Source organism: Toxotes jaculatrix, chromosome 15 (genome assembly GCF_017976425.1).
Source record: "Toxotes jaculatrix isolate fToxJac2 chromosome 15, fToxJac2.pri, whole genome shotgun sequence".
In the NCBI taxonomy this organism is placed as follows: Eukaryota; Metazoa; Chordata; class Actinopteri; family Toxotidae; genus Toxotes; species Toxotes jaculatrix.
Genome location: NC_054408.1, coordinates 16,774,080 through 16,788,958, shown reverse-complemented (window position 1 = coordinate 16,788,958; position 14,879 = coordinate 16,774,080). Strand labels below are relative to the sequence as shown.

General features: G+C 40.3%; 2 protein-coding genes across 2 annotated transcripts; one reads left to right on the top strand and one right to left on the bottom strand.

Annotated features, from left to right (window-relative positions):
• Positions 1 to 2,722: 2,722 nt before the first annotated feature.
• Positions 2,723 to 4,285, bottom strand: LOC121194664 (claudin-14-like). Its single transcript, XM_041057634.1, has 2 exons — positions 4,052 to 4,285; positions 2,723 to 3,229 (listed from the first exon to the last, which is right to left on the bottom strand). Exons 1-2 carry the CDS (start codon positions 4,283 to 4,285, stop codon positions 2,723 to 2,725), a joined length of 741 nt encoding a protein of 246 aa, XP_040913568.1.
• A 3,896-nt stretch (positions 4,286 to 8,181) lies between these two features.
• LOC121194604 (F-box only protein 47-like) lies at positions 8,182 to 14,197 on the top strand. The gene is made up of 10 exons (XM_041057556.1): positions 8,182 to 8,368; positions 8,912 to 9,073; positions 9,220 to 9,296; positions 10,001 to 10,075; positions 10,700 to 10,808; positions 11,117 to 11,290; positions 11,694 to 11,831; positions 12,125 to 12,267; positions 13,001 to 13,160; positions 14,097 to 14,197. The coding sequence occupies exons 1-10, from the start codon at positions 8,182 to 8,184 to the stop codon at positions 14,195 to 14,197; spliced, it is 1,326 nt and encodes a 441-aa protein (XP_040913490.1).
• The last annotated feature ends 682 nt before the right edge of the window (positions 14,198 to 14,879 follow it).

The following is a 14,879-nucleotide window of genomic DNA, read 5'->3' as shown; positions in this document are numbered from 1 at the left end:
AATTATCTTACCTCTTAATTATCTTACCTCTCCTTCTGAGAAACAGGTCTAAATAGATGACAGGAGCAGGGCCTCTACAAGAAGAAAAAAAAAAGTGCCAAAGATGATTTTTGTTGGTAAAATGTTAAGGTACCACAAAGTAATCCTCTTGGACGAGCCAACACGATTTCCCTGTGTTGTTTTTTAAGTCACCAGTGCTCGTCAGAGAGAGAGAGAGAGAGAGAGAGAGAGAGAGGGAGAGAGGGAGATGGAAAGAGCGAGGGAGAGGAGGGAGGGTGGAGGTGGGCGGAGGGGTGGAGATGAATGGGAGTGGTGGGCTTATTGGGTGCTGTCAGGGTGGGTAGATGGTGGATGAATGTCTTCCAGGGCAGGACGAAAATAGCACCTAATAGAGAGTGGCGTGACGCACGACCTCTCCCGGAAAAGCTTTCCAATATCATAATATCATATTGGCAATGGATGAAACCTTTACTTTGCCAGGTTACATTTCAGGCCTGATTTACGATCTTACGCAGGTCCCCGCCTGTGCCACGATTAAAGCGTCGCGCTTCTTCTGCAAACGCCGGCTGTGTGGTGGTAATGGGTGGGGGACGTGTGGCCTGCTTAGGATTACTTTTTCATTTTATGAGCCACCTTACGCATGTAACTATGACGCCTTTACATTACTCCGCATTTAAACATCAAAACTGCAACATCCTCCTATATACATAGACATAAGTCATAAGGAAGGAGGGTGACATTTTGGCCACTTTTAATACACTCCCCACGTGAGAGACAATATTTGGACATTTGTGCTATGTATTTTACCTTGTAAAGCATGTTACCTCTTATAGCCTGACTCCAAACTACAACCGAAAATCCCTAAACTCACACCATCCTACTACATCCTGCTACATACAGTGCATTACTTTAAACACAGGATCATGGAGGAGGTGTCCCTGGAGAGTTCAGTCCGCTGTCCATGGTGCTGAAATGTGAAATCTAAGGGCCCACAACGGAGACATTTCACTCCTTTCAAAAGTAGAAAATTCACTTCGCCTCATCGATTCCACTCACTTCCAACATTCCAACATTCAGGCTTTAAGAAGCGAAGCAGTGGTTCTACTCATTGAACAGTTTAGTTTGTGGCATGTTGCCATTTATGTCCCATTTTAAAATGAAATTACATTTTACTCCCTTTTCTAGAGCAGATTCATACAGTTATAAGTAAAGAGTTCCCATATGAAAATGTATAAAGCATTTTTCCTTCATAAATTCCAAACTAAATTCATTTTTTCATTCTTTACCAGCAATATATAGTCATTTAGCTCCTTGATGTAAACAAAGCCGTTTTGACTAGTCTGACTGCTGGAAACAGGAAAAGTGGCTTACTTGATTTGTGACAGGTCCTTTAATTTAGTGTCTGTGTGGTTGGCAGGCAGCCAGACAGAGGGCAGCTCTAATTGGAGGATTTTCTAACAAATAAGCCACAGAAACTGTCCACAGTGTTACAGGTAGTTATGGGCAGACAGCCTGGAAAGCTCCTCAGAGGAGTCACAAATAACTTTGTATTCAGCATCCACAAAGTGATAATCATTTCACATATGGCTTAACGACTCAGACTGTGTCTCAGTGCTGCTCTTAATAGTGCTAAATGTCAACCAGTAGACAACCTATACTATATCTACCAAATGATGTAGTCTAACAGGTCTGACTTAAAGCCAAAAGACATTTGTCGCCATCTAGTGGCCACTCTGAGTTTTACTCAAGTCTGTTAAATTGAATCAGAAACAAGACACATCCTCCCAAATTCACGAGGCCTCTTTCCTTTTTCTGACTTGTCACTGCAGGAAAAAAACAGGTGGAGTAAATCCTGTTAATGGCCATCAACCAGGCTGATTAGTCATTAGCTGCGCTGCTACTGGAACTAGGAAAAATGTCTGCTCTGAAAAAGGCCAATGAAAACAATTTATGAGTATTTATGAAGTATTTTTACATGATTAGAAACCTACATTACTTGTATATGTTCATTGGCATTAAAATGATTTAAAGACAATGAATATAGACATTAAATACAGTGGGTTTGTGTAAAAAAAGAAGAGTTAATCCCAACTGAAATGTTGGCTCCAATAAGGAAGTGACAGAACATCTGGATCTCCATTAACATGAGTGTTTCTGAGTTAGAATGTGAAAACTGATTTTTGCAGTGTGTGTTTTTACTATTTGCAGGAATATGTTGCCACCTTCTGGTCCTTCAGGTAAACAGCAGCAGGGTCAGCAGGTTTTAGTTCTCAGTTCTCCTACACACACACACACACACACACACACACACACACACACACACACACACACACACACACACACACACACACACACACACACACACACACACACACACACATGCCATGGTTGCCTATTTTGCCTGGAAACCACATCAGTGTGACCTCAGATCTGGTTACGCTGATGGCTGGGGAAAGTCTGGGAGCTTGTCAAGCTGTGATGTCCTTTATCCTTTCAAATGAAGCAACTGATAATTGTTCAAATAGGGTAATGTGAGGTACTGGTCCTTCCTTTTCCCTTCTCTAGCTTGGGTATCTATGGGTATTGAAGAGGCAAAAATCCTTGTAAAAATATTATAAATTAGTAGGAGAAGTCTTTGGTTGACTGTTGGATCATGCAGTATCTTTTTCATTCATACACACGCCTTGTCCTCACAATTATCGTGTTAGTGTCTCCTTCAGTTTTAGACGTAGTTGTTGAGCCTATAGCCACTGCTGGAAAGGGAGCAAAGTGAGGGAGCATGATTGTCCTTCAGGGCCTCAGGGGGTTTGTAGAGTGGAGCAGGGGGATATATGTGGTTGAAGGCAGGGGGAGGTGATGATGGTTGATTCCTCTGCATCTGAGGGGGACTCGGTGACCTGCCACGGCTGCTGCTCCAGCACAGCACCAGTCCTCCGCTCAGACTGAGGCAGGCCGAGGCGTAACCGAGGTACACGGCCAGTCCGATCTCATATTTCAACCCACTGGGGAGGAAGGGGTCGTAGAAATCCATTATGACATCGTTTGTGGTCCAGGACACGGTGACCAAGCAGAGTAGACCGGCACAGAGGAAACAAATCCCGCCACTCATCGCCAGCGGAGACTTGATCAAAGAGCCACGGGCAAAGCGGGTACACTTCATCCCCATCACGGACACCAGAGATGCCAGAACTGAGGTGATGCAGGAGAGCACCATGAGTGCCCGGGCTGCCTAATGTGGAGGAGAAGAGACAAGCTGTAAAACCTGGTTAAATGCAATGGATTTCCATTTGTTTTGTATTTGTTATTGGTGTTGACAGCACTTTTTCACAGTGAATAAATCTTTAGCAAACATATATAATATGTATTTGTTCAGGCATAGGCCTTATGATTTATAAAACAAAGTATTTCCTTTCTGCAATATTTTTATGTAATGTAATGATTATCTTTACACATACAACAGTGCAGTCTGTGGGACCACAAACAATAAGGAAGTAAAACCAATGTCAAGGATTAAAGTTGTACTCTCACAGCCTGTAGCCATAAACTGCATTCTGTCATGTAGCAGTAATAGTACTTGCCAATCAATCACCACTGGTTATTTAATAAACCAATAAATAATTTGCCCAGAATAGTCAGAGTTTTGATCCTAACCTCTTATTGAGATATATCCCAGTTTATACATATAAGTAATTCCCTTGGATTGGCTCAAATACTTGACCTTTACTTTATTGGTCCTTGCAACACCATCTAAAATAGAATGAACTCATCATATGGGCTACAGCTTATATTTATTTTCATTATAGATTAATCTGCTGATTATTTCATCAATTAATCTGAATAACCGTTTTGTCTATGAAACGTAAGGCAACGGTTTAAAAACTGCCATTATAACTTCCCAGGTGGAAAAGTGGAGAATGTCTGAAATGATGAATCAGATATCAAAATATATATAGCTAGCAATTTTTTGTCATTTCAGCTTATCTTATGTTAACATACAGTAAATAACATGCAGTACTTTAAGTTACTTTAAACAAACATGTATGCGTAGTACCTGCAGGTCGCGTGGCAATGCCAGTAGAGATCTGTACAGCTCACACTGGTAAATGCCAGTGCTGTGCCACACACACTCCATCCACAGGCCTTTCATGTAGGCTGTGGCTGTGATGATGTTAGATCCCACATACGCTGTGCTGCGCCAGTGGGGGAGCAGAGTTGCAACTACAGTTCCTGCTAAGCCCAACAGCCCTAAGAAGAAGCCAAGGAGCTGAACTGCCATGCTGGCCATGATTGGTTCACTCGGACAGATGCTCAAACTGCAAAGTACAAAGTTACAGTCACAGCTGAGGAGCACATACACACACTAGGAGACAATGAATAGCATCTGGATGTCTCATAGGTATGTATGCTACTCATTAGGCTCAGAATTCAGAGAAAATCAACACAAAGAAACAACTTTAAATATATGTATCAAGTCATCACATGAAAAAACAAGTACTTTTAGAGAAAAACTACAGTCCCCCAGGCTGAAGATGTGGCTGGATTCCTCCTGTTATCTGAATAGTCCCCAGCAGTACAGTAAATTCCACTGAGCTAACATCCAGTCACAGAGTCTGAGCCATCCCTCCAGTGTCTCAGGAGTACAGGCACAAAAAGCTGTGGAAACTTTCAGTATTCTGGCATCGGTCTCTTGTGAGTGGCAGATGACTGCATCTGTAACTAATGAGAGCAGTGTTCAGCTTCACCTGTTTAACGCTCTCCTCTGGAGGGCAAACCACAGCAGTCTATTTGTTAAGCTCTCCGCCACCCCTCAGGAAAGGAGAGAGGAAATTAAACATTTACAGAAACCGCCCGAGCTGAGAGTGCTGTTGTAAACCACTAACTTTGAAATTTTTTCACAGCTCTGCAGGGTATTTGTGAAAGAGGGACTGAGTGACTTGATCACAGAGCTGGGCCCATAACTGTGACAACAAGGGATAGTAGTAACTATTGTTGTAATAACTGGCCAAATTCTATTATGTCCATTTTAATCTGTGACCTGAGATCATCTGGCACTTCAGTTTTACACATGTAGCGGTAAAAGTTCCACAACTGCCCCCGCACCAGCTCAACATCATGAGTAAAGATCCCCTCCCTCACAGTAAGAAAAGGTGAAACCTGTTGGTAGTTAAGCATTTACTTTTGTTCCTTCTCAATGTTTTGAACAGACTGTTCTCTGGGTGAGAAGATCTTGAATAATGAGCAGACAACTTTTAGAACAATGACAACCCAAGTCTCTGAAAAATATATTGTGTTCAATAAAAGGACAAATGATACTCCTCAAATTCAAAACTGCTCATTGTGCTCACAAAAATGAAAGAGACTGACTTTAAATTTAAAACCGGAGAAAACAAACTGTCCTAATAAAGACCCATTGTTTTGACTTCCTCGGAGAACAGAGGCTGTTTATAAAGCCTGATTATTGTTCAGTGTTAGACCTGGTGCTGTTGGGGCCACTTAAATATCAGAGATACAAGCCTCATTGTGCTTACTTAATGATTGACTACACAGAAGGCACAACAAGTAAGCAATAGGAACAAAAGCAAAGTGGTGACAAGCATCTTGTTTCCCTTTTGTTTGCCCCCAAATTAGGCTATTTAGTCACAAATAACTGTGAAAAACACCTTATTTTAAGCAAATGGCAACTGCAATTTCTACAGTATGCAACACTGTGCAAGGACTGCTGCTTAACCTTTCACATTTTTAATACTTAGTAAAAACTCTCTGCATTTGAATACTCACCAGCAAGGTTGCATGAGGACTACAGAGCCATGGTCACAGGTGTCCAGACGGCACACTCGTCTTAAGTGACAGAGACGTATTTGGAGAAGCTCCAGATAAATAGGGTCACTGGAACTGATTCCACACTGACCAGCTCCTTCTGTTTCTGCTTTAACAGACAAATAAAATATGTGTGAGCTGCAGGACAGTCAAACATGTGACTGGCCAGATATCATCATCAGCATTATCCCTGTCAGTGTCAACGTCATGTCAGAGATGACACGAGACACAGTCCTGCTGCTGGCTTGTTGCTCCAGACAGTTAAACAGGGCGGATGTCAACTACTGGAGGCAGAGCAGAGACAGACAGAAGAGATATTGTCCTCAGTGGTTGTGCTGTTTTAGTCTCAACAATTCAGCTCTCTGCATCTCCAGATTTGTGGATAATAAACACTGAAAAAAAGACAGTCATAAATCAGCCTATCACCTTTAAGAAAATCCTTTATTTTCATAACTGAAATCAGCCGTCAGAGATTTTACGCTGAAGCAACACTGCAAAGCTGGCAGCCAAACTGTACTTGACAGTAATGTGGTACATACCGTATGGCAAGCCAGGAGAGGTCATTCAAAACTGCAGTTTTATCCTGGGTTCATCTTCTAAATCCATCCTCTTGCTTAGCGGTTCTTAACTCTCTCTCCCTCTGTGCCCCAACCCACCATGACATCCTGTTGGTATACAAGAGCATTTTCCTGGCCCTTCCCCTGGGTCCCTCGTGTAGTATTCAGCCCTGTGTAGAAGCCCTATAGTGAAGGGATGATCCTCGCCAAGGTCTGCCTGTGGGAGACGCCATTTGAATGTGGAACACTTAATAGTCTTAGTTAAGCAGAATAATCCTGTGATTAGCAGCTGAGCATAGCTGGTTGGTTGCACACACTGCTGGAGGGTAACACAACCATGTTGAGAGTGTAGTACAGGCCTTCCTTTTTCAGAGCCTTTCTAGATGTTCAGAGGTCTGAAAAGCTGACATCTGTCTTTCACACCAGGGGTGGTTAATCGGTCCAATTTCCCATACAGGCTCAGGGAGAACATGCAAACTCCGCGCAGAAGGGCTCAGACCGGGTTTCGAACCTGAAGCCCTCATGCTGCTGGTATTGCCACAGTACTTTAGCTTAGTGCGGCAAAGTTTGCAGACAACGTATACGTCCTGTTGACGTGTTTAAAACTCCTGCCATGAAAACCAAAATGCATACACACGCTCGCTTTTAGCCCAGATGGAGCTGGATGGATTGGTTGGTTGTCGTTTAATAGTTTTTCTTCGTCCATTTCACACGCCTCTGGTCTCGCTAGGATCGTAAGCTCGCTCGCTGGCTGTGTTACAGGGTGTTTTCTTATGACTGTTACTCAACAGCTCCGCCTTGCGGTTAAGTTCTGTATGACAGCCAGGAGCTGGAAAAAAAAATCGATCTTTGGAAATTTAATAATCGACTCATTATCATCCGTAATATAATCGCGATTAATCAATAATCGTTTTTTTCACCACCCCTTTTTAACACTCAACACTAACTAGCTTGACTTTAAGTTCGTGCACACCCACACCAGTGTTATGGTCATTATGGCTAGACCTCTGCTCAGGTTTCGGCTGGTAAAGAAAAAAAAAGCAAAGCGGATACATAACTATATCACTAAGTCAATTATGTACTTTTATTATGGGATTATGCACTCAGAGGAAAATACTCAAACACTCTTTGGTCTACTTCATTTGTCTGAAGGTTTAAGTTTCACATTACTTGGCAAATTCAATATTTTTCACCAATTACTTCCATAGAGCTTATTAAATATTACTGTGTATGATATGACCTTCTAAACTAATGCTGCCCATCATAAACTGAACACGTTGAATATTGTTTCACACTTAGCTTAACTTTGCTTTTAATATCACTTAATAGAAATTTAGAATACTTTATATTTTGCTTATAACACTGTATTTTATGGATACTTTTTAAACTATTTTAATACGTTTCTTGTTTTCTTACCGCAAAGACGAAACAAGCGAAAGTTACTTCCTCATTTGGAGACTTCAGTTTACCGCTGGTGAAGCACAGTTGTTTATTTCGCGCCATTGTGACCCGGGCATCAAAGAGGGCTAAAGCAAGCTAACACACAGCTGACTTGACCTTTATAGCCGACTTTAACTGCGTATAAGTATTGGTAAGCTATTTTTAAAATTCGCTTGTATTCGTACTATGTGATTCTGTCTGTGACTGCATAAAGGGAAACGTTTATAAAGTCGTAACTTACCTAGCATTAGCTCAGTTTACCTAACTCTGGCTAGGTTAGCATAGAAGAGTGGGACTAAGTTTTAGCTAGGTTAGCTTCAGAGTCAAATTTGCTTCATGTTTTTTGAATACAGTCAACTCAGTAGTGATGGTAAGGATGAAGAAAGCCTCCAGACATGTTGGGAAGAACACACTGGTGCTAAAGTCCAAGCCGTACAAGAGGACTCTTCCTCCAGCCAGAACCATCATGACCCGCAGCCAGTGTATCACCCCCACCAGCTTCTTTCACAGGCTCCCATTAGAGGTGTTTCACATGATCCTGGATCAACTGTCGGGCAAGTGTACCTGGCTAGCCTTGTAACATTACCTCTCAACAGTATATACCCCTCAGAGTGTCTGAAACTGAATTCAACACATTCCTCAATGAAAAGTAGTTCAGACAGCCAGACTAGCCAGTTAAATATGAATTTTGCCAGAATGATATTTTTTTAAATCCCATGTAAAATGTTGTACATTAATTAATGGTAACAGCAAACATATTTATGTTAATTTAGAAATGATGAATAAATATTTCAGAATATTGAGTTTTGCATTGCATATACAGCACACTCAGCAGACTAAACAAAATGTTTTACATGTTTGTATCAAAGAACATATCCATCTCTTCAGTTAAACCTATGCTTTTAGGAGACTTTTAGACAATTCAGTAAAGATAACAATACTTTTCAAGTCATAATATTTCACAGATTTTTTTAAAAACTTATTTGAATTACAACTTAAGCTCAAACAAGCTATTAACTAACTTTCAGTGTTACACAGTAGTAACTTCACTGAGACAAACGCAGTATTTAGTGAATGTAAATGTTTGTTTTTGTCAGTGCTGGAGATCAGTGTGTTTAGCATGGTGTCCAAAGAAATCTCTAGAAGTGTCATGGGCTACATCTCCACCCTGGCCTGGCAGAATAAAACGATAATCCAAAGCTTTCACCACTCCACCTGCCTTGAGCGGAGACCCAATATTGGATACTACAGAAACCTGGGTAAGCAAGAGTGTGTATTTTGCTCAGAGTTTTGTTTTGTATGATCACTACACGGAAAGGGGGATAAGCTACTCTGTGAAGCGATAGGAGAGACCAGAATTTGTTATTTTTAATGTGATAATCTGCTTTTGTGTCGACTGTCTCAGGTTTATTATTCAAGAGATGTACCCTGTTGCTGCCAACAAAGGAGAGGTTAAAGTTTATCTTTAGCAAGTTTTCACGGGTAAGAAAGGGGCAGGTGAGATGTTAAGCAATAACAGAATATTGTGATGTGTTAACTGTTTTAGTCTCTTTTCATTTGATAAGATTGATGAACAGAGCCAGAGAGCACAGGAATATGCTCTCTGGTTTTCAAGTTTAAAAGTTAATTTTGCACATTTAGTCAGGACAAACAATAAAATATTACGATTTTTCAATACAGTTTGCAGTAATTCTTAAAAGCTGTACACTTCATCAGATATGTTATGCAGCTTTTATCTGTTTCAGCTGGACAGAAAGACTATGACATATTTTTGCTTCACATCATCTTTAAAAAACAAATGTGCAGTTTTCCTTTCAGAAAATTTCTTCTTCAGTACTTTTAATGTTAGTTGCAAAAATCCATACAGGATGCATTTTAGCACACTAATCTGTTAATGACTGTAACTGGTCATTTGCTGCACAGGCAGAATGTGTGTGCAAACACAGTTATTGTACCAGATGGTTTTATTTATCAAATAGACTCCACTGTTTATCTTTAAGACTCATGGAAAAGTAAATTGACCAGTTTTCATTGTAATAATTTGCCTTATTACAATATATGGAATGTGACTGTTGCACATGCCTACATTATGGTATGTCTGTTCCGGCCTAATGCTTTCAGATGGTGACAGATTGTATTGAACAGACACAATAATCTCACAAAGTTGTGCTATTGATCTGCTTCAGATGCCCTGCTTCATGTTGGAGCAATGTCTAGTTCCAGACTCCACTGGCTTTTGCAGCTATGGTGTCTTCCTCCAGGTGAGGGACTCATATAAGGACTGGAGATTGTGCAATAAATTGATCCTTGAAAGTAATTAAAGGGAATAACAAATCAGATACAGCTGAGAGTGGATAAACAATATAACTTATATAACAATGACTTAATGAGGTGTGAAGACATCCTCCTCTTCTCTCCACTTAAAAAAAAAGATAATGTATTGTAACAACCATTCACACCCTGTAGTTACAGCCTAGTGAAGTGACCTGCTAAAGAGCATCAGGCACAGATAAAGACATAAAATGAAATGTTTTTTTAATAGCGAAGACTTTTTTTCATAGAATTGAAACGTTCTTACTGGCATTTGTGGATGCACACTGTGTTTCTTTACATCTAGATTTTAAATGGCATAACACAGCACACACTCTCAATCACTCCTTTATGAAATGTTGTTACCTAACACACCTGAAAACCCTGAAAAGAAGTAACTTCAGGCCGAAACACTGAATATATTATGTTTGGAGAGGCTTAGACTCATTATGACTCATCCTTGGCTTACCTTCATGTCTCATCTCAGTGCTCAAAAAACATTTTAGCAGTGAAATATGAAATAATGAAGTTATGAAATAAAAATATTTAGTCATGCTATGTTGATTCCTCTACAGACAATAATTGCCGGGTGGGATGAGATGGAGTGCCACAGAGTGTTCAACTTCCTGTGTGACCTCACAAACCTGCTGCAAAAAATTGAGGCAGTTATCACTGCAAAACCAGGTGTGTGTTTCAGTGTCTGCTGAAAATGCTGCTGAATGTAGAATTTAGAGGACTTCTCTCTTTCAAACCCGCTATGTCCGGTTTTTAAGCCTCGTGGGTAATTCATTTCACTCTGCCTGGCTCAGCTCCATGGAGGTGGACGTTGTGATGTGCATGATTATCTGAGTTAGTTTAAATCTGAGTGGTTACAAAATCACAACAGAGAAGAGAGTGAGCTTTGTCAAAGTCTCAAGAGGCGTGATGACTATTAACTACATTGCATTTGCTGGATGAAAAATGTATTTGCTTGTTTGATTGTCTGTTGTTAGGGGTGAGGTTGCATCAGGAGCTGCAGCTCCGTCTTTTCTGCCGTCAGGTTCTGTTGGACCCATGGCTGAACCAGCCGGAGTATCTGTTCTGGCTAACCCAACTCCTGAAGCCTTGGCCCATGGTCAACCAGGCACACTTACTGTTAATCCTCTATGGACCCCTGCTGCCTGAGGGTAAGATAACGTTTACACATAACAGTTAATAAAATCAGTTTGTGAGATTTGTGTTTATTTGACTTTATGAGAACATATTTATTGGTCTGATTTTTGTTTTGCTGAGGAGGACGTTTTGTCTACACTCACACCCTGAGAACATGATCAGACTGTTATTGTCCTTTGCTAGTTTTCTCTTTGCAATGTAGTTCATGAATTGTAAAGTAGTGGTGAGTATTACCCTGAAATAAATTGTGCACTGCACCAGATTTCTCATCAGCGAAAAAATCGACTGCTACCATTTTGGCTTTTCAGATACATTGAATTTTGATTAAAATGTACAATGCTTAGCTTAGCTTAGCAACCACACATAGTAAGGATCAAAGCATAGAAATTAAATGGTTGAGTTTCATTCTGCTTGCAGGCACTCTTAGTTGGCAGGATCTGGTGGACAGGGCGCTGCCTCACGGCGCTCTGTGGGACCTGGCGAGGGCCATCCTCATGCTGTTTGGCAAAGGCCTGACATCTGATTCGAGGCTGGCAATCCTGGAGGAGCTCATTGGTATCATAATTTTCATATTGCAGACCACCAGACAGACATAGTCTATGAACTCCAGTGTGACATCAGACAAAAATACAGGAGTCCATAAGGAAAAGATGTCTTCATTAATAATATAATATGAATTAGTTGGCTTGGTGATCTTCAGGTACAGGTTTCATATCTTCAGCTAATGTCATTATGTCAAATCTAAACCACATTTAAACATTTCAATATACTAAATTGATGTGAAGATTTATATTGTTGATTATATGAACTGTTCGATAGACTCAGTTGTCCTCTTCACCATTGTCCAGCCATTCCCCAGCCGTGGCACATGGAGAACGTGGCTCGTCTCTTGGTGCTGTGTGGCAGCAGCCTCTGCTACACTGTCCTGGCCAGGAAGGCTCTCAATGGACAACTCCTTGAGATCTCCAGACTCATCGTCTACATCTTACTGGTGAGAGCACTAGTTATTTTACTGTCACCCGCATAGAGTCTCATTTGGGTTAGTCAGGTATACTGGGCCACGACTGGCTTTTAATTCAAAATCAGATATTGGCCAGCATTGTCTTTTTCTGATTTAATGCAATGTAGTTTGACTACATTGCATTTTTTACAGTTAATTAATAATAGAGTAAACATAGATTCAGGATAAGTGTGAATCCAGGAATAGAATGAGCCATCACTGGTCATTGTGACTCATTTTGCCATGCCTGCACATTTATGTTCAAGCTTGTGGCTGGAGACTGTCCCAGCATGCACTAGGCAGGAGGCAGGGACACATGCTGGACTCTTTCATTACAGCAGTCTCAGTATACCTAATTGTTATCTGTCTCAATTAACCTAGCTTCAAGAGCCACTTGTGCTGTCCGTGGTGCAGATTTTTGATTAGTGCCTCTGTTACCTCCTCATAGGGGTGCCTTACTCTCAATTAAAAACGTGTTTAGTTGTTTCTTCCAGCCTGATTTTACTACATACTTTTTTTTCTCTGATTTAGATTGAAAGTTTCTTGACTAATTGATCTTGTTCATTTTGACTTGCGGTCACGTTGAGCCATGTCAGTTAATCATTGTCAAAAAACTGTATATTTTACAATAAAAGCTGTTTTATTAATTAAAGCAGTGACAGAATTTGTGCTTTGTAAAAGGCCTATTAGTTCAATTTGCTGTTTGGTATGGCTTCATTCTTAGGTGTGTGAGAAGGATGGCTGTCACATGAGGTGGGCGGTGAAATTGGTACAGCAGATCTGCAGGGTCTTCAGCACGGCTCCTGAAAGGTTCTGCTTCATCCGACAACTGGAGAACATGTTTTCAGAACTCACCAGGGAGTGCTTTGAGTTTTCTGTAGCAGGCAAGTTGCAGCGTTGGGATAGATACCATGAACCAGGACACTGGTTCTTTTTACCGAGTAATTTAAGACCACAATACTTTGATACTGCAATCATAATAGGATCTTAAAATGGTACGTTTGGGGATTCAGCGAATGGGATTTAGCGATGGTGCGATGTACAATTGTAAATGAATATATTATGTGCTGTATGGATACAACGCACATGCTGTACATTCAGCTGTATTCAGGTGTAAGCATGGTTGAGCCACAGCAGAGAAAATGATTTTGCCTGCAGTGTGGAACAGTTTGTTTTGAAAGTTTGTGTGTTGATGGGTGGCTGTGTGTGTATGTATGCGTGTGACAGCTCAGACAGATGGCATTTACTCCTTATTTTTCTTTATTTTCCTGAAAACATCTTCAGCTCAAGTGGATGTGTTTTTGTCTCAATTTTGCCGCCTTGAGTGAACATTGATTTGCCTCTGATTGCACCCATCCTTTAATTTTTGCCCGTGCTAATGGCTAATAATGCAAGCGGAGAGTCCCATTCATTAAAATGTTAAACTCTGTGCTAATATGGATATATGAACAAGTCAACCTGTTTTAAGACCTGCTGGGTTTTGTCTCAGAGTGAGTGACATAAAGTTGGGGAACAGCATTTAAAAAAAATGGAAATCATTAAACTATTGGAATTCCTGTCACTCTCACACATACCCACATACTGAACACGTACTTATGAAGTTTGTATTCTGTAGAGCACTGACTCACAACCCTTTTGGCTAGTGACCTTTTACAGCTACACAGTGCCCACTTGTGACCCTCGCCACATGTTTCATGTATCTGTGAGCTGTGAGCAGTTCAACCACAAAGCAATATTCCCTTCTCAGACTGTTTCTTTTTAACTGCCACATACGAAAATCTATATAAAAAGGTCAATAATTCCATTATAATGCGTTCTAGGGAACCGCCTTGAAGACAGGGAGACTTTCCAGAACCTGTGTATCCTCCTGGACTCCAGTGCTCACTTCCACACTAAATTCCTCCACATGTTCCTGAAATAGGAATGATGCAGACTGAAAGTGACAACATGTGGAGGAGAGGAGGAAGAAACAAATGACCATAATGAAGGGAGTTAAAAAGAGTGAGAGAGGGACAGACCTTTACGACAGTAGTGAGAATTGAACATGGTAAGTGTTGTAGTTTTGAAAGTTTGGAGAAATCTGTTGATGACTTTGGTTGACAGTTCACTGTATACTATTAACTACATTGCATTTGCTGGATGAAAATAGAAATGTTTTAATTACTTTAAGCAAATATAGTTATTTAGACACATTTCTCTCAAAGTTCTCCTTAAACCATCTCGGATGTTAATCTTTATTAACAGTATTAAATATTTATTTTCATTAACAGTAACTATTTATTGGCACCATTTATTTATTCACATTGAACTTCTCTGTGTAAATGTGTGTTATTGTATAATTTATTAAATTGGTATATTGAATTCTAATTGGTTTTCATTTACATATCTTTTTATATCTTTGTGGTTAACCTCTTATAAAAACAGAAACAACATGCACTCAGCAAATAACGTGAGTTTTAATATCCTTCAGGCAGTACAGTGTTTAGCATTGACAGCATTTTCAAAAAAAAAAAGATAAGTTGATGAAATTAGTAAAGCATGTGTCATGGAATAAAAAACAAACAGTTTCAGATAAAAGTGTTTAAATATTAATGTATACAGTG

Coding starts and splice junctions, on each gene's coding strand:
- LOC121194604 (XM_041057556.1), top strand. CDS start 8,182: ATGGTAAGGATGAAGAAAGCCTCCAGACATGTTGGGAAGAACACACTG. Junction 10,076..10,699: donor GCTATGGTGTCTTCCTCCAG/GTGAGGGACTCA, acceptor ATTCCTCTACAG/ACAATAATTGCCGGGTGGGA. Junction 13,161..14,096: donor CTTTGAGTTTTCTGTAGCAG/GCAAGTTGCAGC, acceptor AATGCGTTCTAG/GGAACCGCCTTGAAGACAGG.
- LOC121194664 (XM_041057634.1), bottom strand. CDS start 4,285: ATGGCCAGCATGGCAGTTCAGCTCCTTGGCTTCTTCTTAGGGCTGTTG. Junction 3,230..4,051: donor CATTGCCACGCGACCTGCAG/GTACTACGCATA, acceptor CCTCCACATTAG/GCAGCCCGGGCACTCATGGT.